General features: G+C 43.2%; 1 protein-coding gene across 1 annotated transcript in view; it reads left to right on the forward strand.

Moving 5' to 3' along the window:
• The first annotated feature begins 1,331 nt into the window (after positions 1-1,331).
• The window catches only part of LOC126184587 (liprin-alpha-2-like), a 155,870-nt gene continuing 129,535 nt past the window's right edge, over positions 1,332-27,666 (forward strand). Inside the window, exon 1 of the mRNA XM_049927023.1 lies at positions 1,332-1,863. Coding sequence (XP_049782980.1) covers positions 1,615-1,863 — 249 coding nt within the window. The 5' untranslated portion in view covers positions 1,332-1,614. The remainder of the gene's footprint in view (positions 1,864-27,666) is intronic.

Raw genomic sequence — 27,666 nt, forward strand, 5'->3', positions numbered from 1 at the left:
TGTTACATCAGATTCTATTGAGAGACTTAATTACAAAGGAAGCTCTCACTTAAACTGTGGATTTTATCTTCAATCCAAAAATGGTACACACATACTACACTACAAAAGTGGTTAAATTTTTCATGAACTGCTAAATGTTTGAAAACGGTCACTCTGGTTGGAAGTATTCCCATCCTCTAAAGTTATTATGCTACACTAGTCTTTAATTGGGTATGCCTAAGCTGTCACATTTAACAGATCCCGCTGCTTTCATTGCTGATGTATACTATGCGGAGGCAGAAACCTGGTTCATCCAACTTTTTTTAATGAGACTTGGAAAGAAAGTCTCTTAGTTTGTAGTAACTCTTATGTAAAGATTGCTGCATACTCATTGCACATGAGTGCAACTGCAAATACATCCTGATAGCTCGGTGGTGATGGAATTTTGGGTACCTCATGTTCCTGGGTTACTGTACGACAGGTGTAGTAGAATATGAAGGGATACGACTGTGAAATTCACTGAATGATTTCACCCTTGGTAAAAAAACACAAAACTAATGTAATTTTTTAAGTTACGTTCCAGGCTCCATATGGAGTTCCACACAATATTTTTTGAGCAGCAACGCAAAGACGAAGTAACCTTAATCATTAGTACGATTTGTATCACATATCTTCAAGCACGAGTCAGTAGCTGACACAATGATACACAAGAAGTGAAGCAAACGGCTCCAATGTTGAGATGTGTGTGCAATGTGGATACTGGCAATCTTCATGTGTACAGTATATCAATAAATTATGAAAGAAGTGTCTGTTCGTGCGCTAACAAGTTTTGAAATGTGTTATATCCGAGATAACCCTTGTTCAAATTCGCCTTAAATAAGCACATTGAAATACCGTATGCTATTATAACCTTAATGCAAAAGGGCCTGTTTCAAAGGCACGCCAATGCATCTAAAAGTAACATTAATATTTCAAATGTTAATATAATGTTACTATCCACGTCTATTACAAGACACATTATGGCTATTTTCTTGCGTATTATAACGATTAACATTTATTGGCTGTCCTAGTGTGTTTGTTTTTGCTGTACTACTATTAAACTTGTAAAGGTTTATGCAATTGACTTATCCGTCGCAAACCAGTTTATTTAGCTCTTTAATTGTAAAAAAAACACAAACGCCTGAATTTTATGACAATACTATCCACACATCACACTTCTTACGACGCGATACCAAGCAAAGACTCTTCGCATTGCGTCGACTTCTTTCAGTCATGATGCTCGAGTCCCGTGACCTCTCGGCGTCTGTCATTTGTGACGTCATGTTTCAATATGGCCGCGTGGGTTAAGAAGTGTAGTTGTAGTAATGGGGTGGTAGGAGACTGAACGTAGGTGTGTCACGCTAGTGGTTCGGCAATAATGCCGATGAAGTACTGCCGCTTCGATTGTTGTGTGTATGATCGTATCTGCAATGAAGCGTTAAGAGCCCCGTGTGTCAGTTCTAGATAATATAAATAGCTGCATGTTCTGTAAAATATAGATATTCATTCCGTTTAGTGTTGTAGTCCGAAACTGCTCAGTTTCTTGTTTTCCGCTAATATTTACCACTCTTTGCCGGTGCTTCCGAATAAGCAACCATGTGGAATATGATGTGTGATGTGATGCCGACAATTTCGGAGGACAGTATCAGTCAGAGAAGTTCGCAATTCTCTGGAGAAGATGCGAACTTCGAACAGCTTATGGTTTCAATGTTGGATGAACGGGACAAGCTTATGGACAGTCTACGAGAAGCTCAAGAAAGGCTGTGTGAAACAGAAGCAAAACTTCAAGAAGTAGAAAAAGAGCGGGACTCTCTTCAGCGACAGATCTCAGCAAACCTTCCTCAGGTGAGTGCCATCCTAGTGCATGGGGCTATGGAACATGATATGTGAGCCTATTGATTGTCCGTTCAAAAGTCGTGACCGCCATTGTCAATGGCCATACAGGGAAATACAAACTGCAGCTTATATTAGTGAACGAGTTTCATGAAATCATACTTTTCATCAGCTGTTGGCTTGTCGGTAAAGTGGTGTAGCTGCTGCCTCTTTGTGGTGCACAATCGCAGAATTTTTATAACGAGCAAAACATAGTGTGATGGGTTGCAATTAATGTGCCATTGGCGGTTGCAAATATGTATTTTCGTTTGTATTGGCTGCATGGGAGTTCACGGAATTTGAGGTTAGGATCGAACAGTTATTGTGAGTACATTATCGCCCTAGTTTGCTGCTGCTGTCTACTGACAGAAATTGTTATTGCTTCAACAAACTAGATTATTTCCACTATCATTTGCGAATCACTCATTGATATTATAGATTTTATAATTTTTGTGTTTTGCAATATCAACACCATCTTCGCGCCTTTCCGATATATTGCTTTCTATCCTTTAATGTATGTGAAAAACTGCAATGTTTTGAGTTCATTTGTAGAGCATTTCATTCGGCACATGATGTAGCTCAGATTCTAATGTGTAGTTGACAAATTCGTAATGCGTCTTTACTATTTGTCAGCCATATGAATTTAAATGTTTTAGTCATGTGGCTGCTATTTCAAGACAGGATCTGTAAATATAATAAATGCACTAGTTTTGAAAGCGAGGCCTATTAATGAAAATGTATTATGGAATGGCCTGGCTGTCATGGCTTCTTCATTGGACAGATTGTATTTACCGCGGAAACTTCGTGCGCATGAGGATGCTTACGCCTGCACCCACATCTCTCTCTCTCTCTCTCTCTCTCTCTCTCTCTCTCTCTTACGTGCCACTGGGAGATTTATTCCATCTTCTGAACTGGCGAGCGAGAGCGAGAAGTGTTCTTTTTCATGTCCCACAATGAATATAATCATGTAGTATTATTTTCCTGTGTATATCAACAAGATTCCCAGTGAAAGAATATGCTGTTCTTTGTAACACATGAATAATTATATGCTCCATCTTTTTCTCGAAGTAGTTTATGTAGTGTTTAAATCATCAGTACCTTTTTATGTGTTCCTGTAAATATTTTGTTTTGTGGCGCTGACAACTGAAATTTTTAACCTTATTGCTTTAAAAAGCGTATGTTACTCGCTGGACTTTCATGCACAGCGTGAAAAGATTTTCATTTTGTAGTTGTCGTATTTTAGTACCGTATGTATGTGTGTGATTCGCTGCTGAGCATTTTGCTGATAATTCATGTAGCTAGACAAACTGAACATTGGCGAAACTGGTTTGTTTTGCTTGTTCGAGTTACGAAAAAATATTCCTCAGAAAGATGAAACTTTCGTGGGAGTACTCAAATTTCTGTCACGCTGGACCGAGTAATTTATCTTGTACAATGTATACTTTCGTATGCCCTCGTCTGAGCTCTTCCTTCAGTTGGCGTCGGCAGAGTGTTAACAACCATCCATCCGCATATGTTCTTACGAATCTGGGATTAACACAATAGCGATTTGCTATGAGGCTTATGTTTGCCACCACAAGATTCATAGCTATTGTCAGAATTGTTTTTCAAGCATTTCTAAATTTCTGGTCATCTTTATGCAAGTGACAGCATGGGTACCTAATACATTCCAAAACGCCGCCCATAAAAACGGAATTTTCGGTATTCACAACTCGGGTGACTTTGATAAAAGGGTAGTGCCAAGTGTTTTGAATAGCCCATGGACCAGGGACTACTTGTATATGCGACAGATAAATGGTGGCACTATCCTACAGTGCAGGGCCATAGTATGAATATTATACACTTCCTCCTGCTTAGGCAGATGGAGCAAATCGTTTGGTTCTTTTTTGCATTTTGATATGGTGTACAGTGGGCTTGATGGGACTTACGGAGGCACCATTAATTCATGGGCGTTCCTCGGATTTTTTTTACCATATTTTGACGTCACCAAAACCGAGCAAAAGATTCGAAGACTGCCACACAGCAGATGGCTGAAATTTATACGATATGTTCCTAAGATCCAATCTGGAACAACCTTGCAAATTTTCTTCGTATCTTTATCCGTTTCCTAGATACAAGGGTCATAGTTACCCGACTTGTTAGTGCAAAAAGTGCTCGTAAAATCCATTGTGAGGAAAAAATGTAGTTTATAAAGGGATGTAGCACGGAGAAATATGCTGTAAAGTGTCTCCGTTGTCTGGAAACCCCATGCTGTAGTACTGAAGCGCATGCTAAATCCAATCTCTGGTGTAACGTTAGTTTTGCGTTATTTCAATTTCACATAAGTAAACTATCTAAATTTTACTAACCAATACATTTCTTTTTATATGAGTTACATGCCTTACTGCAACAGGGAAAAGGAGGAAACCAGCAGAAAAATGCTCCTCTTGGAGCACAAAATTTGCCAGTATGTTCCTGTTCATTTAAAATATTTTGACTGTAAAGTGGGAACCACTTGCGTCATTCTACATTCCTCAGAATATTTTTAAAAAATTCAAAAAATTTTGACATATGATCATAGTCACGCCTTTTTATGCTGAGAGAGAAGACAGTGGGAGCGGCGGAAATACAGAAAAGTAATAATTACTGGGAGATAGTAGATAGCGGTTATGTTACAGATAGTGAGAGAGACAATAGTAGTGCGAGGGGGGGGGGGGGGGGCGGCACGGTGACACTGGAACGTAGTTGACAGTGACATAACAGCACTACGAAGAGTGTAGAGGAGACAGTGCCAGGGGGAGAGGAGAAGGGAGAATAAAGATAGTGGGAGTGGCTGAGAGCAAATGACAGTGAGAGAGAATATATGACAATGAGGAAGAGGAAGAGGTGAGAGAGGTGGGAAGAGACAGCAGCAGTGGAAAAGGAAGGAACGATATTTTAGCAGTAAAAGAGAGCAAGGAGGAGGTAGTGACAATGAGATGTGACTTTATTGTAGGACAGAGCAGAGAGGACTGTGGCCGTGACACAGGAGACAATGACAGAGAGAGACACTGACAGTATGTTGGACTGAATGAGTGAGAAAGGGCAACTGGGAGTGGTGGGTATGAGTAACTTACATTGATGGACCAGTGGATTTGAGTTAGAGGAGCTTATAGGAGTTTGAGGAGAACCCTCTACCAGGCACTGAAATGTGGTTTGCAGAGTATCGATGTAGATGTAGAGTTGCATGTTACAAATAAGTGTGAATATGTTCACATGCCAAAATGTTTAAAGATGCTGAGGAAGGGAGAATGAGGCAGCTGGTACCCCACTTTTCAGTCAGTCTTTTAAATAAGCAGGAACATATTCGTCCTATTTTGTGCTTCTAAGGAGCATTTTTCCACTGGTTTACACACATTTGTACCGTCAACGTTTGAAATTAATGTACGGCGCGAGTGGTGATTTTTGAAATCTTCAAGTGTTAATGTTGAGTTTCTTTTGTTTGTTCCCGAGACGGCGCAACAGAAGCTGCAGTACTGGGTAGCGATTCCAAGTTATTCCGGCTGTATCTCCCATTACAGTATCAACTCTTTCAGTAAAAATTTCTGATTTCCTTATCAACCAATGTTTATCAACAGGCATTTGATTAAAAAACTAGTGCAGTAAATTACGTGCAGGCATCGCTGTTACCATCTATCAGTCGTAGGCAATAAAGTGCTCCGTATCCCGTGCTGAGTAAGGTGTGTTTTGACGTCGTACGAATGAGGCCGAAGGTAATACTTGAATATGACCCGAAAAAAATTGTTAAAATTTTGCATTTGTTTGTGATTAATAGTGGTAATGTTTTAGTTTTGACATTTTATTTATTTTTTTTTTATTTTTTTGAGACTGTGATGCGGCTCTCATTAAATAGGTTAGTTTTTAACACCACAGAGCTCAACTAGGCACGGTGCTATAGAAGATGACATGCACTGTTTTTTTTTTTTTTTTTTTTTTTTTCTTATCTGAGAGCTGGTTTACATCGTCAGTTTTAAGGACATAATTCAGTCCTACCATGCCATAAAATGCCAACTGTAAAGTTATGTTTCGCGTAAACACATTAGGATGAACTCAACTCGAGAATCTGTTAAATAACTTATGTGGGTGACTACGAAATACTGGCAAAGATTCTAGGAAGGACTACGGGCTAGCGGATTTGACCAGAGTTGCGGAACTGCTAACGATCGATTGCGCTGTAACGACCACCTTTGACAGCGAAAGCATTTAGCTTGTAATTTGACGGCAAACCACTTCGCGATGTGAAGAGTGTTCTATCTTCGAGAGACCAGTACAGTAATACCGTGAGGCATCTGAATGCTGATATCCGACTGAGCGCCACTAAATATCAGTGTACAAACAATGTTTTAGGTAGAGTTCAGCTGCGCCATTTTTTTCCTAAAAGTGTTAATGCTATGAGTATAACGATTTGTGGCCTTTCGGATGGAGATCTCAGTACATGCGCACAACGAGAAAGGAGAAAACTGTTAAGTTGCTGGACATCAGGCGCGATTTCTCTTACGTCAGATGGAAATTAGTTGTCAGGTCGATAATTTTGTCTTGGAACTCTTCCACTGGTCCGCGTTCGCATATTTAAAAAAAGGGAATTGTAGGCCCGCTTTCATGCAAAATACTTTATTTATTTATTTATTTATTTATTCATTCTCCAAATTAGTTTTAGCGACAAATGTCACCATCATCAGTGGGTTCATTAACTCCAAAACATTGCATAGTTATAAAACATTGTAAACCTTATTACGTATGTGCTGTTGTTTAAATATTGTTTTCTGTGAATATTTTTATAATACCTTATTTACTATACGTCACAGCATGGTTTTAAGATTGTTGTCACTGTGTGCGGCGTATTTGCTGTGTTTTTCGGTTGCCGTTTTCGTCGGCATTCATCATGTCATCTGCAGCTGTATGAGCGGCTGTTAGTAAACAAATACAAAAACGTGAGCTTGTGTGTGTCAGCGTTATACAATTGGGATTGGTTTATAACGACACCATTTCTGAATGTTGTAGAATTGGAACAACACACTGATGTAGGTGATATTTGTCCCTGAAACTGGCATGGTAAATGAATAAATAAATAAATAAATAAATATTTTGCATCAAGGCGGACCCACAATTCCCATAGTGTTGTTGTTGTTGCACGATGGTATCTGCGAATATGTAAAAAGAACGAAAGGTTACTAGCTTCGTCACTGAGTCTAGTGATACTGGTGTGCTCAACGGGGTCCACTGTTAACTGTCGACAGCGTGCGCTAACTCCTCCCGGGAAATGACACGACGGGCTATTGTCGCTATGCAAACCGCTGTTTGAGCGTACGCTATGGTCGCGTGTAAGACGCTTGATAGTCACATCGATAAAATGCTTCCTTTATAACGGCTCGACAGCTGTTGCATCTCTAGAGGCGACAAACATTGGTATAGCACGCAATTTTAGTCTGCATGTTCGTACTTCAATTGGTAGCTAATACATACACCAGTTTGGTGTCGTTTCTTATGCATACTTTGTAACCACTTTTGGCACACACACGAAAGCGTGCTGAAAAGTAACGCTTCCGAACTTTTTATGTAAAAACTCATGAAGATTTTAAAATAAAACAAACTTTATTAACATTCTACATCTGTTCTTCATGTTTACCTATTTGCAGCCCTCTGCCTCTAGAGGGCACCGAATTGTAGCGTGTAACATGGCGATGTTAACGTAACTACGTCGGTGCTTGAGAAAGGGCGTGCTCTATTCGGTTTCTGAGTCAGAAGAGTTCGTCCACACATGGAGCACCCTCTCAATCAGCGTGACAATCCCAGACCACACATGAGCGCTGTGACACCTGCAACAATCGGACACCATGGGTTCACTGTCTTCGATCATACTCCATACACTCCCAACTTGACCCCATCTGATTTTCATCTGCTTCCAAAACATAAAGAACACCTTCGAGGACTTCACTTGGATAGTGATGTAGCGGTGCAAGCAGAGGTGAGGTTGTGGCTCCGTCAGCAAAGTTAAACATTCTACAGTGTAGGTATCAGCAAGCTGATTCTCTTCACGAGAAATGTTCGTCGTCAGGGTGACTGCGTTGGGAAATAAATATGTAGACGTGAAGAATAAAGATTTAGAATGTTAAACCGTTTGTTTATTTAAAAAGCTGTGAAGAGTGTTGACATATAAAATTCGGAGGCATTACTTTTCAGTACGCCCGCGTATATTATGCGTTATCACTTTTCCGATGAAAACAGAAGAAAAGGAGATTAGATGTGTCGCAGAGCTGTGACACATGAAGCTACAATCGCTAGGTAACTATTCTTGACTGACAAGGAGACGGCACGACCGTGGGGTCGGCGATTTGTCCGAAATTTTGTGTGGTGAAAGAGGACCCCTAACACCTCACGTGGTTAAAATATTAGGACGCACTACCCGAAAAATCGCGGAAAAAATCAATCCATAGTTTCTTAGGTGCCTTATGAGTATAAAATGTTAGTCCATTGCCAAGCCGCCGTCTGGCCTACATGGTTAGCGGTCGGACTCTTACGCCAGAGGTCTCGAGTTCGATTCCTTCTCCGGCACTTTTTTTTCTGTTGCTTGCAAAATTGCAGCGCATTGTTGGAGGAGAATCGTGAAATTAATTCCCGGGAAGACTGTATAAAAATTCATTCTATAATTCACCATCTGGCGCAGTGGTTAGACACTGGACTCGCATTCGGGAGGACGACGGTTCAGTCCCGCGTCCGGCCATCCTGATTTAGGTTTTCCGTGATTTCCCTAAATCCCCCCCCCCCCAGGCAAATGCCGGGATGGTTCCCTTCAAAGGGCACGGCCGACTTCCTTCCCTGTCCTTCCCTAATCCGATGTGACCGATGACCTCGCTGTCTGGTCTCCTTCCCCAAAACAACCAACCAACCTATAATTCACCATCAATTATCGTCACCAATATTCCGAGACATGATACAATATGCCTGGTTTGCCTCAAAATTATCAGAAACTCAAAACATTTTCGGAAATGTTAATGAGGCATATTTTTGCACAGTTTTATTGCAAACGCCCTGTGATTTTAAAAAATTCGCTTTTATATGTTGCGCAAGGTGTCTCAAAAATTATTGCTTTGTTTTTACGATAATTACCACTGCGGTTCTTTTTTATGATTATTATATGCATAAAAATTGAATGTTTACCAATCGAATTTGTTCAAATGGCTCTGAGCACTATGGGACTCAACAGCTTAGGTCATAAGTCCCCTAGAACTTAGAATTACTTAAACCTAACTAACCTAAGGACATCACACACACCCATGCCCGAGGCAGGATTCGAACCTGCGACCGTAGCAGTCCCGCGGTTCCGGACTGCAGCGCCAGAACCGCTAGACCACCGCGGCCGGCAATCGAATTTGTTATTCTGATTAAAAACCCAATGATTCTCCTTATATACTTTACTGTGAAAAATGGAAAACCCACCGCCATGAATTGTGCTGTTGGACAAACAGAAAATAATTTTTATTCAGTAATGTAACTAATTTGTTAAAGATAATGTAGGTTTGGGAAACTTTTTGAGTAATTGGTGGAATAACAAAAGAAAATGAAACAGAAGAAAAAAAGTGTCAGAGGAGGAATAGGAATGGACTAACATTTTATACTGATAAGGCCCCTAAGAAACTTTGGATCGATTTTTCCCGCGATTTTCCGGGTAGTGCGTCCTAATACAGGGTGATTCAAAAAGAATACCACAACTTTAAAAATGTGTATTAAATGAAAGAAACATAATATAACCTTCTGTTATACATCATTACAAAGAGTATTTAAAAAAGTTTTTTTCACTCAAAAACAAGTTCAGAGATGTTCAATATGGCCCCCTCCAGACACTCAAGCAATATCAACCCGATACTCCAACTCGTTCCACACTCTCTGTAGCATATCAGGCGTAACAGTTTGGATAGCTGCTGTTATTTCTCGTTTCAAATCATCAATGGTGGCTGGGAGAGGTGGCCGAAACACCATATCCTTAACATACCCCCATAAGAAAAAATCGCAGGGGGTAAGATCAGGGCTTCTTGGAGGCCAGTGATGAAGTGCTCTGTCACGGGCTGCCTGGCGGCCGATCCATCGCCTCGGGTAGTTGACGTTCAGGTAGTTACGGACAGATAAGTGCCAATGTGGTGGCGCTCCATCCTGCTGAAATATGAATTGTTGTGCTTCTTGTTCGAGCTGAGGGAACAGCCAATTCTCTAACATCTCCAGATACTGTAGTCCAGTTACAGTAGCACCTTCGAAGAAAAAGGGACCAAAAACTTTATTGGCAGAAATGGCACAGAAAACGTTCACCTTAGGTGAGTCACGTTCATACTGAGTTGTTTCCCGCGGATTCTCGTCGATTCACTTCTGCCGTACTCAATAACACAAAAAGCTTTCTGTTGAGCGGTCGCCATCTTAGCATCAACTGACGCTGACGCCTAGTCAACAGCGCCTCAAGCGAACAAATGTACAACTAAATGAAACTTTATAGCTCTCTTAATTCGCCGACAGATAGTGCTTAACTCTGCCTTTTGTCGTGGCAGAGTTTTAAATTCCTAAAGTTGTGGTATTCTTTTTGAATCACCCTGTATTTTAACCACGTGAGGTGTTAGGGGTCCTCTTTCACCACACAAAATTTCGGACAAATCGCCGACCCCACGCTCGTGCCGTCTCCTTGTGAGACTAGAGGAGGGGTAGTAATTCCTTGGTGATCAAAGCGAGAAGTTTGCTATTAATATTGGATTGAGCAGCTGATTTTTCACAAGAATCTTGAAGCTTGTTTCGTATGAATTTTTAGTACAAATTTAAATATAATGTGTAAGGTATACATACAAAAGCCGTCTCGGTGTCAGTAAGATAACCGATGTTCTGACGAAACTACCTCAGTCGTAAGAGAACTTTTCGCAAAAGGCAAGTCTCCGGGTTCCGGTCCGGTACACAGTTTCAAGCTGCCACGAAGTTTCGAAAGTTGCTTGCTCCCTACTTTAAAATACGGAAAACAATGCTGTTGATTGCTCGAGATTGCGTCAGGTCAGCTCAGCTCACAATGATAGCCTACGTTCGCAGTTGCTATGTTGTTAACTTTATTCGCTCTTAATTCGTGGTTACTTTCAGAAAAAGGTGGATTATTTATCAGTGAGCATTAGGTAGTGAACAATAAATAAGCGTATAAAGGAGATTTAAAAGCGCTCGTAAAAACCACGTATGACAATTCTAAGTTTACAATGTACCTTGTATGATTCTGTCGTATACTTTAGTGTTCAGTCGCAACATGCGGGTTCTCGGCATTACATCATATTTTTTGTTTGTACTATCAGAGGTTTGGTACTGGAAACGTTGAGGTTTCTTAGCCAGCTGGAAATTGTTTATCAAAATGTACCTTTGCTGTAAGAGTGGGGGGAGCAATCAGGTAGTCAGGTGTTACTACCCAAAAAGGGGTGCCATCTAGCAGTCGTCCAATACAATCTTTCGTCAGTTGCAGAGAAACCCCTCTCGATTTAGTGGTGTGAAACTCGTTGCTAACACGAAAGTTATTGCTCTTGATAGGATTTAACGTCATGCCGACGACGATGTCCGTAGAGCCGGAGCGCGGGCAAGAGCAAGGGAAGGATGGAATCGGATATGGGCCGCCTCAAGTAAATTAGGGAAACGACGGAAACCTAAACCTGATTCGCCGGAAGGGGAATCGAACACCAGTCCTTCAGAATGCGAATCCATTGCCTTAACCACTGCACTACGGCCTTCGGTAAGTGCGAAAGATAATTGGCGCTTCATGATTTCTTCCACAAGGAAGTCAACATCAACAATGCCGTATAACACTGAGCATCCTATTGAGGTGTAATCTGTTAAGTAGCCACATAAGTAATTATAAATTACCGGCAGATATTGCGCAGTTTTTACTACACTATACTCCATTTTGTCGGAGTTCAGTGATATTCCTCGTTTACTACGCATTCCGTGATTTCTCTCAACCACTTCGTCAGCGCGAGTTGCCTCTTTTAACAATGCCATACCTGTTTCGTATCTCATCCTGTTAAAAGAATGAATAACTAGTTTTTTATGCAGAGACGTAAAATTGTGCATGTGACGAAAAAAAAACTGTTGACAACTTTAACAAGGTGCAACAGGGGTCAGTCATGTCAAATATCGACTTCAACAAGAATTGTCCAGGATTCTGAGATAATGCAATGTGTCCTCAGAAGATATAATTTTTAAAACACTTACACAGCTTCTCAGATGTGTTAAACCCAGATGAAATCGGATTAACAAGCGATACCGCGAGAGATTACGACAGGCAGCGCAGTCTGACTGGAATGGCAGAAATGTATAACAGGAACGCTGCAAAATTAGAATTCACAGGCACTTACGAACAACAGTTTTGCAACACTTAGAAAATAGTAGGGAATTGTCTCTGGACCATAATCTACTTAATTTTCCAACATACTGCTTTCATAGGAACCGTGAAGGTGAATAGTCGATACAGAGCGCACAAGCAACAGAAACTTCTCACGCTTCATCCGTTAATGGAAGTGGAAAAAACCAAAATATAGGGTGTGACACGAAGTCGCCTTCGCTACGCACTTGTTCGATTTGCAGAGTATAGATAGAAATCTAGCGTTTGGCAGCTAATGATGCCACTAGTCATCACGTGCAAATGCGTCAAAACCCCTAATTACAAACATTTGTGCACCATCGAGGATGGTTCGCTACGGAGCAAATAGATTCCGCTACCGAAACGTAAATAAGTCGACCACGGAGTGAGAGCTCTGCAGGCGAAAGTAAATGAGAGCACCCTCTAGACAGTGAATATCGCTGCTCAATATTTCCTAGTGTTCAGTAATATTGAACGTTCTGTCTCGGAATTTCAACAGTAAACCTCTCCTTGGTATGCTACTACTCTCGTGTAGCGTATGCCACTAGATTTTTGGAGCATCTCCGTTACGCTCTCGCGCCCCCTAAATTCTCCCTTGACGAAGCGCGTCGCTCATCGTTGGCTCTTCTTTCTCTGAGTTAAATTTCCTTAACATTCTGCCAGTGACTCTCAGCCTGACATCTGCTTTTCCAACAGTTTGTTTCATGTAGTCATTCGACTTAAGGTCGACCCGGATGGTTACTGCCAGATATTTTACAGTAGTTACTGTTTCTAGCATTTTGTCACCTAGTGGAATTGAACGGTAGTGGATTTATTCTCCTATGTATGCGAAATATATTACATTCGTTTACGTTCAGGGTCAGCTGTCAGGCCCTGCACCAGTTATGAGTCTCTGCAGGTCATCCTGCAAGTCGCTACAGTCATCTTGCATTGCTGTCTTCTTATAGACAGCTGCATCACCCGCGAACAGTTTCATGGAGCTTCCGACGCTATCCATGAGCTGCATATATAGTAAACAGTAAAAACGTCTTATATCATTTTCTTGGGGTACTCCGGAAGTTACCATTACATGTCGATTTTGCTCCGTCAAGAACGATGTGTTGAATTTTGTCTGCGCGCGCGCGCGCACACACACACACACACACACACACACACACACACACACACACACACACACACACACACACACACACACACAAGCGCGCGCGCTCGAGGGAGAACTGGAACCTCCGACGGGAGGGGCCGCGCAGCCCGTGACGTGACGCCTCAAACCGCGCGGCCACTGACAAGGGAACCTCCTCATCGCACCCCCCTCAGATCTAGTTATAAGTTGGCACAGTGGATAGGCCTTGACAAACTGAACACAGATCAATCGAGAAAACAGGAAGAATTGTGTGGAACTGTGAAAAAAAATAAGCAAAATATACAAACTGAGTAGTCCATGGCAAGATAGGCAACATCAACAGCAGTCTGAGCTCAGGAGCGTCGTGGTCCCGTGGTTAGCGTGAGCAGCTGCGGAACGAGAGGTCCTTGGTTCAAGTCTTCCCTCGAGTGAAACGTTTAATTTTTTATTTTCAGACAATTATTATCTGACAAACTCTTGTGTTTTCGTCACTTTTTTGGGAGTGATTATCACATCCACAAGAAAACCTAAATCGGGCAAGGTAGAAGAATCTTTTTACCCATTCGCCAAGTGTACAAGTTAGGTTGGTCGACAGCATATTCCTGTCATGTGACGCAAATGCCGTCATCAGTGTCGTATAGAATATATCAGACGTGTTTACCTGTGGAGGAATCGGTTGACCTATGACCGTGCGATCAAATGTTTTCGGTTCCCATTGGAGAGGCACGTCCTTTCGTCTACTAATCGCACGGTTTTGCGGTGCGGTCGCAAAACACAGACACTAAACTTATTACAGTGAACAGAGACGTCAATGAACGAACGGACAGGTCATAACTTTGCGAAAATAAAAAAAAGTAAACTTTTCACTCGAGGGAAAACTTGAACCAAGGACCTCTCGTTCCGCAGCTGCTCACGCTAACCACGGGACCACGGCGCTCCTGAGCTTACACTATCCCTGATGTTGCCTATCTTGCGCATGGACTACTTAGTTTGTATATTTTGCTTATTTTTTTTCATGGTTCCACGCAACTTCTTCCTGTTTTCTCGATTGATCTGTGTTCAGTTTTTCAAGGCATATCGACTGTGCCAACTTATAACTATATCTGAGAGGGGTGCGATGGGGAGGTTCCCTTGTCAGTATGTATTTCAGCGCAAATGGTTAAATGGCGATCAGGCACCATATCGCACCTCGACTTGCCCGCAAGTCACTCGTCTTAACCCCACAAAAATTGTCTGGAAATGTTTGCAAAAGCGGACGAAACGTAGCACTAAACATCCCTGCAGATAGGTAGCTCTACGAGATGTAATCAGCCTTGAGTGGCTTCAGCTTGATGTGACACACGTGAAGTAACTAGTATTCGTTCATCATCATCGAATTGAGGGCATTATTAAGGCTAAAGGTAGTGATAAGCCGTATTATCCTAAATTTTCCTTGGTGACGACTAATTTTTTTGTCCTATGTGATTACATTGGAGGAGATACTTTCAAACACAGCTGAATGCACTGGATTATGTTCATGTAGGTGCTTGGAAACTGTTGCCAACACGACACAAAACTTTACAAAACAAATTGTGTCCCGGTTGAGTAGTTCAAACAGGCCAAACAGCCGTTTCTTCAATGAAATTATTGAACAGTTCCTGCGCGGCATTGTAGCGCTCCTCAAGAAGAGTAGATTCAATCTCAGTGGCAGTCGTCGATCCCAGTATGTCGTTTAAGCAAACAGACCTCTTCAGTATGTTTTAAATTCGGGTACAAATTGACAGGCAGTGGAATAACGACCTCATAGTGGAACATATCCTTCACGAAGCGAGTTCTACGGAGAATAGTGAAGCCGTCTAATAGGAAGGACCCACTACTAACGCAAGAATCCATAGTACAGAACAAACTACTTCAAAATTTTGCCCCCGATGCTGTGAGCTGTCAGAGAACAGGAAGAAGATCAGATTTTAGTGGCTCATCGACGATGATGTCGTTGGAGACGGAGTTCCGAAGTTCTTGGGAAGCGAATCGGCCGTGTCCTCTCCAGAGGAAACATCGGATCATTTGGCTTAAGCGATTTAGGGCAGCCACGGGAAAACTAAGTGGGGACAGCCGGACAAGGATTTGAAATGTCGTCCTTCCGAATGGGAGCTATCAAAGAACAGCTTTATGTAACGGGCTGCTTCTTTCCATTAATGCTGATTATTGTGTACACCCCCTGTTCGCCGCTATTGTGCCTGTATGTTTCACACTCTAATGTGTTGTCTTCAACACACTCGCGGGAAGTGAATTCGCCGCTTTTCATCTTGATACTAAATAGCGGCTCTTTATAGGACATACTCGGCACAGGTGATTGTATCCCCATTTAGGGCTTTAGGGTCACATTAAAGGGCCCATGTGCGCAACAGCTATCTTAACGCAGACCACTGTGAACTGTATGGATTAGTATTGTGTGGTCTGATAGGTGATTGCAAGTCCCGCTGTTGCTGAGATGTAAACTGCGAGCAAGAGATAGTGATCTTTTTTGGCTTTAACAGCTCATATGTCCGTGGCCAATAACGCAGCGAAGTTTTCATCCTGAACTCTTACGTTACTGAATGTTATCCGAAACTAAGAGCATAGTCTTCACATGCTTGGAATGTGTTTTTTCTCGCACACAGTGAAGAAGACTAGACAATCCACAGTTACACTCAAAGGTTTTGGGGACAGACTGTGATACTGATGTTAATCTTGTTTACTATTTTATGATAACATTCTTTGCCGACATTCGGCCTGTTGAAGTTAATTGATCATTAAAGGAGTCGCCGTCGGTGCGCTGTATCTGTAATAATAAAGATTGCAGTTTTCGAGCGGTGTGTCGTTGCAAACAAACAGTAAAACAGGCTGTCGTAAGAAAAGTAAGGGCAGTAAAGGTGGTGTTACATACTGTAACTTACAGATAGGTCTTGCGTCCACCTGTGGCAGAACAGCACTCTTGGTTACCACGTGACACAGTGGAACAGGTCGTCAAGTAAGATAGCGAACTCTAGCGCAAGGGACCTCCTTGAGCTTATAGTCTAAGGTGCCGACCTACATAGATCTTCACTCATCGATTTTCCTAATAAAATCTCTCTTTACTATAATCTGTAAATAAACAAAGCATGTTAGGATTGTCACTCCATATCCGTGCACAGCTATTTTTAATCAAAATTGTTTGATTAAGGTTTTTTCGGTAGTTAGTCTTATGAAGTTTGTTAAAGTTAATATAAATCAAGAGTAAAATGTGTCAATAAAACGCCAAAGTAAGTCTGTCTACCTTTTTCCACACAACGATGAAAGGTTGCCAGGTGCAAACAGATAAGCCTGTAGGAGTAAATTGCCTCATCGAATTTTCATATACAATCATATAGAAAATGTAGATAACTTTATTGCGAACACAGTGGTATAGGGTTGCTTTAGCAAAAGTAGGCCTATCTGAGTGTTGTCGCGATTTTACGTTTCAGTAACAGCGAACGAGAACATGGCTCGGCGGAGGAAGACTGGCTGTAAAAACCTATGCGGTAGAGAAAGACGTAGAATAACAGCTGCAAATGAAACAGTTGCTAAGTAAAAGAGCGGGGCTTGCTCATTTCTTCGTGTAATAAAGACAAATGAACGTTTCCGAAACTGCTGCTATCTCACAAGCGCAGTGCGAGTGAAATTTCATTGTTCGCGTGACTTCCGCGCAGTAGGGCCTATGTAGTGTTTGCTAAGCTTTACTTGGTGTATTTTGCTGAAAATTAGTAATAAAATGATTTATTTCTTCTGTGATGTGAGTGGTAAAGGAATACTTGATTTCGACATTGAAACATTTAAAAGTCGTTTTTTAAACGTATTATTCCGAAAAGAAAATGTGTTTTAAGTATGACGATGTTCAGTTAACCAAAGCGTCAGTTAAATGCTTAGGTTAGGTTAGCCAGACCTACCGATTTGTTGGGAAGTTGTAAGAATTATCGTGTTACGGAGGTTTTGGTGAAGTTCTTAGCCGGTTATTGGGAGAATGACCACCTTGGTATCAAAAATGCAAACTAAGATAGTCTTCATAACCTTTGGAAGTCAGTGTTACTCATACAAATAAAGGGAAGTCCTGTCTTAAAAACTGAAAATTGTTTATGGATGTCAACATGAAGACATAAAGTAAAATAAATAAATAAATAAATAAAAAGGGATAAGCGAATTACGTTTCATGGTATTAAAGAGCCACCAACTTCAAAAATTCTGGTAAAATCCTCATATACTGATATTTCAGTAATTTTTCTGGCCAATGTCCATAAAGTTTCTGAATACGTAATTTGGTTGACTGGTTCAGCAACTAAGATAAGAAATAAGTCTTTAACTGCATCAGTTGTACAGAATTAGCATTGAAGTTGGTATCCTCATCATACGTATCTACCAGCATTCCACACATTTGCAGGTGGTGATTACACCTCTGTTTTCACAATAAAGTAAAAAATCAGATCGTTTCAAATTTTTACAAAAAACCGGAACGTACTAAAAACCTTTTACATCATTAACAGGTGAACCCGAAGTTTTCTTTAACGAAAAACTTAGGTGGTTCAGTAGTTTACTGTTCTTATGTATGACAGAAAGCACGACAAAAACGGCAATTAAACAAGATTCCGTTTTTTCCAAACGAATTATTAAGTCAGAAAAGATTATGAGCAATTAATGGAAAAATTAAAAGCTTCATTCTGTATATGAGTCCACCATGCTGGAAATGGTTAAAACAAATAATTCGACGCACAATATATGTAAATTTTATGTGGCTTAATGCTACCGACCCTCGTGTAAAATTTGAGCCTGAATCTTGCGAGTGGTACATGGCTGACTGTTCAAAGCTAATGAGGTTAGTGGGACAGCAACCCTAGCACGTTTTTTTTATTTATACATTGTATAGTACAAAATGTACGGTACATAGTGTAAATATACATTATATTAGAAAACTCCATGAGGAACGGTCGATGTAAGTCGTGACCTTTTACTACTACGTTCTGCATGCAAATGGTTTTATTTCTCAAACCGCTTACCCGAGTGGCACGAATACAACGCAGATTAATATTTGGAATTGTGGTGGTATGTTTACAGAACCCGATGAAACCGAAAGTCAAGAATGTTTTCCTGTTACAGTTTAATATATCGTACTTTACTTTGTGCATCGTTTGACTGGCACACGAACCTTACGATCTTTACTATTTGCCTTGTAAGATTTTTGTCTTTATACTAGGAGTGATGGCACAGTATTTACGACACTGGAGCCGTATCATATCAGCTTCGTGCTAACGAAGTTTAAGTTTTACGTGGTTTCGCTAATTTTGTTTAGTCGAATTCACGAATTAGCCCAAGAAACTGTTGAAATTCGGGAGAGAATGCTTCAAATCATCGTACGGTCATCCAGATTTAACTTCTCCGTAATTTCCCTAAATAGATTAAGCTGAAATTGGGTTTGCTTCCTTTGGAAAGTACAAGGCAGATTTCATTAATCTCTTAGGAAATCGGACCTTCTGCTGTTTCTCTTACAACCTCGTTTAGGTTGTACCTATATTTTAGCTTTCAAATTTAATACCACTACGCTCTTGAAGCCTTCATGGATAAAAATCAAAGCTTCTGAACTATATTATACCATCCGAGGAGACGGTTTTAAGTAGACCATTTTGACGTATTACTGTTGTATACCTTACTGTATTAGTCTGCTCAGAACTCAACTTATCGGCGTTTTCAGCGCAATAGCAGATTCCGGCCGCCTTACCTTTCAACGCCAGCATTAACGATCATTGTATCGCTGTATTAGTCTTTTGGGGCTTTCGAATGCTTTTAAAAAGTGTATCGTTCTATTTAAAAAAATAATTGTTCATATCGATCACGTGAGGTCTACCTAGTGTCATTTGCCGAAAACCCCGTTACGTTATTTCGAACCGTCCACAAAATAAACCGGGGTAACTTTATTGTGTGGGTTCGCTGATGGGGAATTTTTCTCTTCCACAACCCTCATGTACTCGTATTAGCTGCAGAGACGATGTCCTATGCGTTAAGGGTTATTTTTGAGTACTGTGCAGTCCTGAACGGTCTCTTGCTTCATGTAATAGTTGAAATATGAAGGCCTATGAGAAAATCTCGCTTGAGCCACTTCCATACTTTTGCGCCCTATTTTATACCTTTATTTACGATTACAGTATACTGTGTGCATGGCTACAGATGAAGTTGCTTATACCTAACACACAAAATGTATGAACAGTTGGTCTGCGGCACAGCTTTCGCTGGTTCTTTAATGGCTTTCATTGGACATGCGAAAGGTCATAATACTTCTAATTTGCGTGCAAATTTCCCACGGATAGATGGTTCAATGGTTCAAATGGTTCTGAGCACTATGTAACTTAACATCTATGGTCATCAGTCCCCTAGAACTTAGAACTACTTAAACCTAACTAACCTAAGGACAGCACACAACACCTAGTCATCACGAGGCAGAGAAAATCCCTGACCCCGCCGAGAATCGAACCCGGGAACCCGAGCGCGGGAAGCGAGAACGCTACCGCACGACCACGAGCTGCGGACCCACGGATAGAGATAGAGATGTGACTGGGCTCACCAGTAGGAGGAGCGAACTCGAAACCACCATGTGGTCATCCAAATGTTGTTTTCCGGTGTTTCACTAATTTAAGGCGAATGCCGGGCTAGTTAAATATAAAGGTCACGGCCGATTACCTCCCCCCTCCTTGTCCGTTACCAGCTTATACGCGATCATTGTCCCATCATCACCGAGACATTGAATTGTAATCTTCTTTCGAAATATCCCGGTGTCTCCTTTTTGCTCTAAATCTGATGCTCTAAAGCGTAGATAAGATTTGAAAGCTACTGTGTTTCAGAAATCAACGAAAGGTGCATACAAATTATTTATTCACAAATAACCTGATCTGGTGTTGAGCCAGATAGCGATCTCCATCAGAAACTAGCTGTCTTCTGTAATACGAAATTGCAGTCGCTGTGTTTTTCAGAATTACGATGCAGTGAATCACAGTGCTTCGTGATTCTGAACAACACAGGCACTGCAATATCGTATTTATTCGCCAACATCGAACATGTGACTTTCAATGTCCCCTGTGCGGAAAGATGCATTTAAATGTATGAGTGCAGGTTGTTGACACGTGTTTGACGACATGTGTAAGTTTGAGTCTGGCCGTGGAGCGTGCTCGGATGCCTAATGGAAGGCGACCGCCCGCGATAAGCGGGAAATCCGGATCCCAGTCCCGGTCCGACACAAATTTTCATTGTCAGCTGACGGTTGTTCATATTCGCAACTGCGAATACATTTCATGTATATTCTGTAACCTTTTACATTTTGTGGTAACCTCACGGCCAAAGCATTAGTTACCCAACTACTACCAGGTGGTCGTGTTACCCGCCTGAATAGCCGTGCATGTTCGAATGCCCGCTTCTGCGAAGGGGGCGGGGCACTGGCCCCGGTTCGAATTCGCCCGGCAGATTAAGGACGAATACCGGTGTGCTGGCCAGCCTGGATGTGGTTTTTTAGGTGGTTTCCCACATCCCACTAGGTGAATACCGAGCTGGGCATCCACCTCCTGCCTCAGACACAGGTTACGCAAACATTTAGAAAACTTCCTCAGACTTGCACATAGAACTTGTTCTGGACCAGGGATTCCCAGACGTACCGTCTGGCGGAATACTTCGAGAAACCTGGTACTTTCATGGAAAACCTTGTTTATTTTAAAGGTTAATAAAATCAACGAAATTTTAAAAAATAAGAAACTTATTTTATTCATTGATTACTTCTATTTCAAATTATAACTGATAACATAGAACTTCATATTTCAGACGTATTTAGTAATTATTTAAGTTTTTTCGTTAACACATAACAACAAAGTGGAATAAAGTTTTCAGTGGCTTGGGTAATTTTGGGCCATTAAACTACAAATATTCATGGCATACAATAGTAGAAAGTTGAATTAAAGTATCTGGTGCGGTGTCAAGCCTGTTCCTGAACTTCGCCTACGTTGCAGCATAAAAAAATCTACTTCACATAAATATGCAGTGATAAACGAAAGTAAAACAGTTGTAGCTTGTTATCGTAAATTCAGATATTATTCCTTAAAATTGGCCCAGAAATTACATAATGCCTGCTATTTGTGCATTTGCTTTAAATCAGTCACTTATTAAGTCCAGTAGTTTTACATAGTGTCTTGCATTTAAGCCTGCTGGCTGAGCTGTTACAGAAAATGGATTTCGAACCCAGGAATTATCTTCACTAATCTTCGGAAAATATTGTAAAAGATTTTTTTCTAAGTCATGTAAGTTCTTTATAAATAGCTTCGGAACTGATTTTTGAACTGAAGAAATCCAAAATTTAAATGTTCTCTAAAATGATGCAATTTTATCTCTTGTATTAAAAATTTTATCATTATTTCCTTCCAATGATTACTTAATTCCGATGCACTGTGTAAAATGTCTGCCAGATTTGGGAGTTTCAACGACCGTAAAGATTTCTTAAAACTTCAGGAAAATTTGGTACTGAATGATTTTGCGCATTAAAATCAATAAGTCATTAGTAGTTCCTAAAGCGTCAATAGTAATTTTCCTCTGGACAGCCCTCTTACTTCTGTATGTAGTAAAAGGGTGTTGTGTTCAGTACCCATCTTGTCGCACAAAATTTGAAACAATCTGGACTGCAGTGGTCGAGATTTTACACAATGTGTCATTTTGACCGCTTCATTCATAAGACATTTGAAATCAATAGGCGTTTATTTGTTATTAGAGCTTGCCTGTCCAAACTACAATGACTGCTGTTGGCTGTTGTAACTTCCTGCTGTATATGTGTTGCAGGTCCCTTGGGTTTTCCTATCATGGCTGTATGTAGCACCATCTGCGCTCGAAACGCGCTATGGAATGAAACAAAAAGAGTGACTGGACTTTTATTAATATTTGGGGTCTGTTGTAACTGAATTACTCCGTAGTTAGAAGAGGGATATGTTCTGAATATCTATTTAACATGCAGGCAGGCAACGTGTAACAAACATCGTTACAATGTGAGATAGCATAGTTTCTCAGTTGTTTTAACAACTGCTTTCAACTCCCTCTCAGCATTATTAGTAAGAGAAAGCGACCAAGTTAATGGCGGCAACCAATATAAGCTAGTTTCATAAAGAATTTAAACTGGAAGAAATGCGTAATGTTACTGGCAAACAGACGCGAGCGACATTCTGTGGCGTCAGTGGCGGTCAGTTATGAAATTTGCATCCGTTAAATTAGTATAATCAAAATGTCGGAAAAAAGGCAGTGGTATTAATACACTCCTGGAAATTGAAATAACACCGTGAATTCATTGTCCCAGGAAGGGGAAACTTTATTGACACATTCCTGGGGTCAGATACATCATCACATGATCACACTGACAGAACCACAGGCACATAGACACAGGCAACAGAGCATGCACAATGTCGGCACTAGTACAGTGTATATCCACCTTTCGCAGCAATGCAGGCTGCTATTCTCCCATGGAGACGATCGTAGAGATGCTGGATGTAGTCCTGTGGAACGGCTTGCCATGCCATTTCCACCTGGCGCCTCAGTTGGACCAGCGTTCGTGCTGGACGTGCAGACCGCGTGAGACGACGCTTCATCCAGTCCCAAACATGCTCAATGGGGGACAGATCCGGAGATCTTGCTGGCCAGGGTAGTTGACTTACACCTTCTAGAGCACGTTGGGTGGCACGGGATACATGCGGACGTGCATTGTCCTGTTGGAACAGCAAGTTCCCTTGCCGGTCTAGGAATGGTAGAACGATGAGTTCGATGACAGTTTGGATGTACCGTGCACTATTCAGTGTCCCCTCGACGATCACCAGTGGTGTACGGCCAGTGTAGGAGATCGCTCCCCACAACATGATGCCGGGTGTTGGCCCTGTGTGCCTCGGTCGTATGCAGTCCTGATTGTGGCGCTCACCTGCACGGCGCCAAACACGCATACGACCATCATTGGCACCAAGGCAGAAGCGACTCTCATCGCTGAAGACGACACGTCTCCATTCGTCCCTCCATTCACGCCTGTCGCGACACCACTGGAGGCGGGCTGCACGATGTTGGGGCGTGAGCGGAAGACGGCCTAACGGTGTGCGGGACCGTAGCCCAGCTTCATGGAGACGGTTGCGAATGGTCCTAGCCGATACCCCAGGAGCAACAGTGTCCCTAATTTGCTGGGAAGTGGCGGTGCGGTCCCCTACGGCACTGCGTAGGATCCTACGGTCTTGGCGTGCATCCGTGCGTCGCTGCGGTCCGGTCCCAGGTCGACGGGCACGTGCACCTTCCGCCGACCACTGGCGACAACATCGATGTACTGTGGAGACCTCACGCCCCACGTGTTGAGCAATTCGGCGGTACGTCCACCCGGCCTCCCGCATGCCCACTATACGCCCTCGCTCAAAGTCCGTCAACTGCACATACGGTTCACGTCCACGCTGTCGCGGCATGCTACCAGTGTTAAAGACTGCGATGGAGCTCCGTATGCCACGGCAAACTGGCTGACACTGACGGCGGCGGTGCACAAATGCTGCGCAGCTAGCGCCATTCGACGGCCAACACCGCGGTTCCTGGTGTGTCCGCTGTGCCGTGCGTGTGATCATTGCTTGTACAGCCCTCTCGCAGTGTCCGGAGCAAGTATGGTGGGTCTGACACACCGGTGTCAATGTGTTCTTTTTTCCATTTCCAGGAGTGTATAATGGACTACCAAAAGTTTGCGTTGTAAGACCGTACAGTGCGCAATCGGTCTGTCAATCAGGCAAAATCGCCGTGACCATTTAGGCAATCATCCCACCGACGCACCAGGTTGAAGATTTCCGTTTGGTAAAACACAGTACCCTGCTGCGTGAAGAAGTATGTAACAGAAATATTTTACACTTAAAGGGCTTTTTTTTAAGGGGGGGGGGGACTGAAGGCATTATAAGCGCATGGGGAGAGACCATGACTATAGGGCGGGTGCTCGAGTGTCTCCCACTTGAACTGGCGTTACATTTGCGATATGAGGGACATGCATTACCATGAAACAGCAGCACCCAGCACGCAACAGTGGTCGTTTCGACAGACATGTGTTCCATACAGTTCTCCATTCTCCGATGGATGTCTACTGGTGTTGCCCGCATCTCGTGGTCGTGCGGTAGCGTTCTCGCTTCCCACGCCCGGGTTCCCGGGTTCGATTCCCGGCGGGGTCAGGGATTTTCTCTGCCTCGTGATGGCTGGGTGTTGTGTGCTGTCCTTAGGTTAGTTAGGTTTAAGTAGTTCTAAGTTCTAGGGGACTTATGACCACAGCAGTTGAGTCCCATAGTGCTCAGAGCCATTTGAACCATCTACTGGTGTTTGGCCTTCGCCAGCCAAGGAAAGAATAGCAGCACAGTGGTCCTTTCTGCGCGCATTTTTAATATCGTCGCCAGAGTTTACGTTCAAAACAAATGGCTCTGAGCACTATGAGACTTAACATCTGAGGTCATCAGTCCCCTAAAACGTAGAACTAACACATCCATGCCCGAGGCAGGATTCTAACCTGCGACCGTAGCGGTCGCGCGGTTCCAGACTGAAGCGCCTAGAACCGCTCGGGCACACCGGCCGGCAGAGCTCACGTAGTCGTATATAACGCATGTCGAAAAGACACGAAAGCCACTTTATTTCCCCTCCCCCCCCCCCCTCTGCGGATCTGGGGGTTAAGAATAGGCCCGAGGTATTCCTGCCTGTCGTAAGAGGCGACTAGAAGGAGGAGTCTCACACGTTTCGGCCTTTATTTGATGGTCCCCTGTAGGGTTTGACCTCATTTTTCCAAATTTTCCCGAAGAGCGAGCCAATTGGGGAAGGGCGCCTTACATGTTGCATCGTGTCCATCATGCATTGAATTCTTTAGCCCACTTTCTCGTCGTCGCTTTGCAGTCCCGCCTATTCTCCATCTCTTGGGCGAGGACACGTTTCTCTGTGCGTTTACCACCATGCGCTATGCAGTGTCACTTTCTGTGCCGACGATGACCAAGGGAGTTCTTTGCACTTCATATCCGGCACGGTAGCCAGTCCGTTGTGATGGGGCCGCCATGTGCCCTGTTGGCTGTAGCCCACTGACAACACAGGGATCACTCTGCTGATGCCTATGCCGTTAACTCCCCACGTATGCCAAGGAGTAGATGCCCGTTACCCTGGGGCATCGGGACTCCCGCCATTGGCCATCCTGCCATGTGGCCTTTGCTGCGACTGGGTGGCGCCCGTAGGGAGGGCCACTGGTCGGAGTGGGTGGAATCAGGGCAAATGACACGCCATGAAGCGCAGTACGTCATCTCTTGCTGGCGGTCCGCGGCCAGCAGTCTCTAAGCGGGCAAAGTCTAAATTCAGTGCTAAGAAATATGACCCCAAGTCGTTCCCCTCTGTGGCCTCACCATGGGAGGAACGCCAGGCTAAGGATGGCAGTGAAGCTTATTCGCCTCGGTACCTCGTATGCACGAGTGTTGACGAATCTTTCATGTCCATGAAGTCTCAGTTTTTTGTGGGGCATGTGGAGGACAAGTTTGGGCAGGTGGAGCGCGTGTCCAAAATGCACTCTGGGTCAGTTTTGATAAAAACGGCATCCTCTTCCCAGTCACGGGCATTACTCGCTTGTGCCAAGTTGGGGGATGTTTCTGTTACCATCACGCCTCATAAGAGCTTAAATATGGTCCAGCATATTATATTCCCCAGTGACCTTTTCAGTCTGTCTACGAGCTGCGCGCCAATTTAGATTGGCGAGGTGTTAGTTTTGTCCGGCGCGTCAATCTGGGTCCGAGGGATAACTAGGTTGCCACCGGTGCCTTAATCTTGGCCATTGAGGGTGACACATTGCCCGAGAAGGCGAAGGTGATAGTCTGCCGCTGTGACCTCAAGCCATATATCCCTCCCCCGATGCAGTGCTTTAAGTGCTGGAAATTCGGCCTTATGTCATCCCGCTGTACCTCCAGCCCCACCTGTCGAGATTGTGGATGCCCATCGCATCCCAATTTTACAGAAAGAGAGGAAAATCATGGAATATAAGACCCTGGAGCGACTGACCTACACTGAAGCTAAGAGGAAATTTGAACCTCTACATCCTGTGGCTATGACCACCTCATACCCTGCCGCTACGAGAACAGTTCTCGTCCCATCTGTTTGTCGAATTCCTGTCTCCTCTCAGAACTGGGAGGCTACACCTGCCCCCTTGATGTTCCCTCCTTGTTGCTCCCGCACCACCTACTTTCGGAGCAACACCCCCCCCCCCCCCAACCATCGGGGATTTCAGTTCCCACTTCTGAGCCAGAGAAGCGTAAGGCTTCTTTGGCTCCTTTCACTAGGGTGGGATCCCTTGGGTCACTCGCTTCCCAGGTTTCTGCTAGTGGGAAAGATAACACCCGCCAGCGCCTGAAGAGCCCAAAAGCAGCTAGTCGTAGGGCTTCACGCTAATCCTCAGTCATGGAGCCTAATTCAGTGAAGTCCTCCCAGCCAGGGAAACCCAAGGAATAGTGCAAGAAATCGAAAAAGAAGACCCCTAAGAACAAGGAACTAGCGGTGGCACCCACACCACCGCTACCTACAAGTTCTGTGTCTGAGGATGCGGTGGAGATTCTGGCGTCCGCTGAGGACCTATATCTCGCCGGACTCTCAGACACAATGGATATAGACTGCTCAGGCCAAAAGTCGGTGTAAACTGCCTCATGCCTTCCCAGTCTCACGATGACGTCATCCTCCAGTGGAATTGCGACGGTTTTTTTCCGCCTCCTGGCAGAGCTACGGCAACTGTTGAGCTTTACACCTGGCTTTCTGCATTGCCCTCCAGAAAACCTGGTTCCCGGAAATGCGGACGCCTGCCCTCTGCGGGTATAAGGGATATTACAGGAACTGTAGCGACTATAATTGAGCGTCAGGTGGAGTTTGTGTCTATGCCCTAAACTCAGTCTGCAGTGAAACTGTGCCCCTTCAAGCCCCTCTTGAAGCTGTGGCTGTCAGAATAAGGACGACACAGGAAATAACTGTCTGCAATGTATATCTTCCTCCAGATGGTGCAGTACCCCTGAATGTATTAGCTGCACTGATTGATCAACTCCCTAAACCTTCCCTACTTTTGACCCACAACCCATTGTGGGGTGACACCATGCTTACTGGCCAAGGCAAAGATGTCGAAATTTTACTGTCTCAGTTCGACCTTTGCCTCTTAAATACTGGGGCCACCACACATTTCATTGTGGCCCGAGGTAGTTACTCGGCCATTGATTTATCAATTTGCAGCCCA

The sequence above is a fragment of the Schistocerca cancellata genome, chromosome 4 (genome assembly GCF_023864275.1).
Source record: "Schistocerca cancellata isolate TAMUIC-IGC-003103 chromosome 4, iqSchCanc2.1, whole genome shotgun sequence".
In the NCBI taxonomy this organism is placed as follows: Eukaryota; Metazoa; Arthropoda; class Insecta; order Orthoptera; family Acrididae; genus Schistocerca; species Schistocerca cancellata.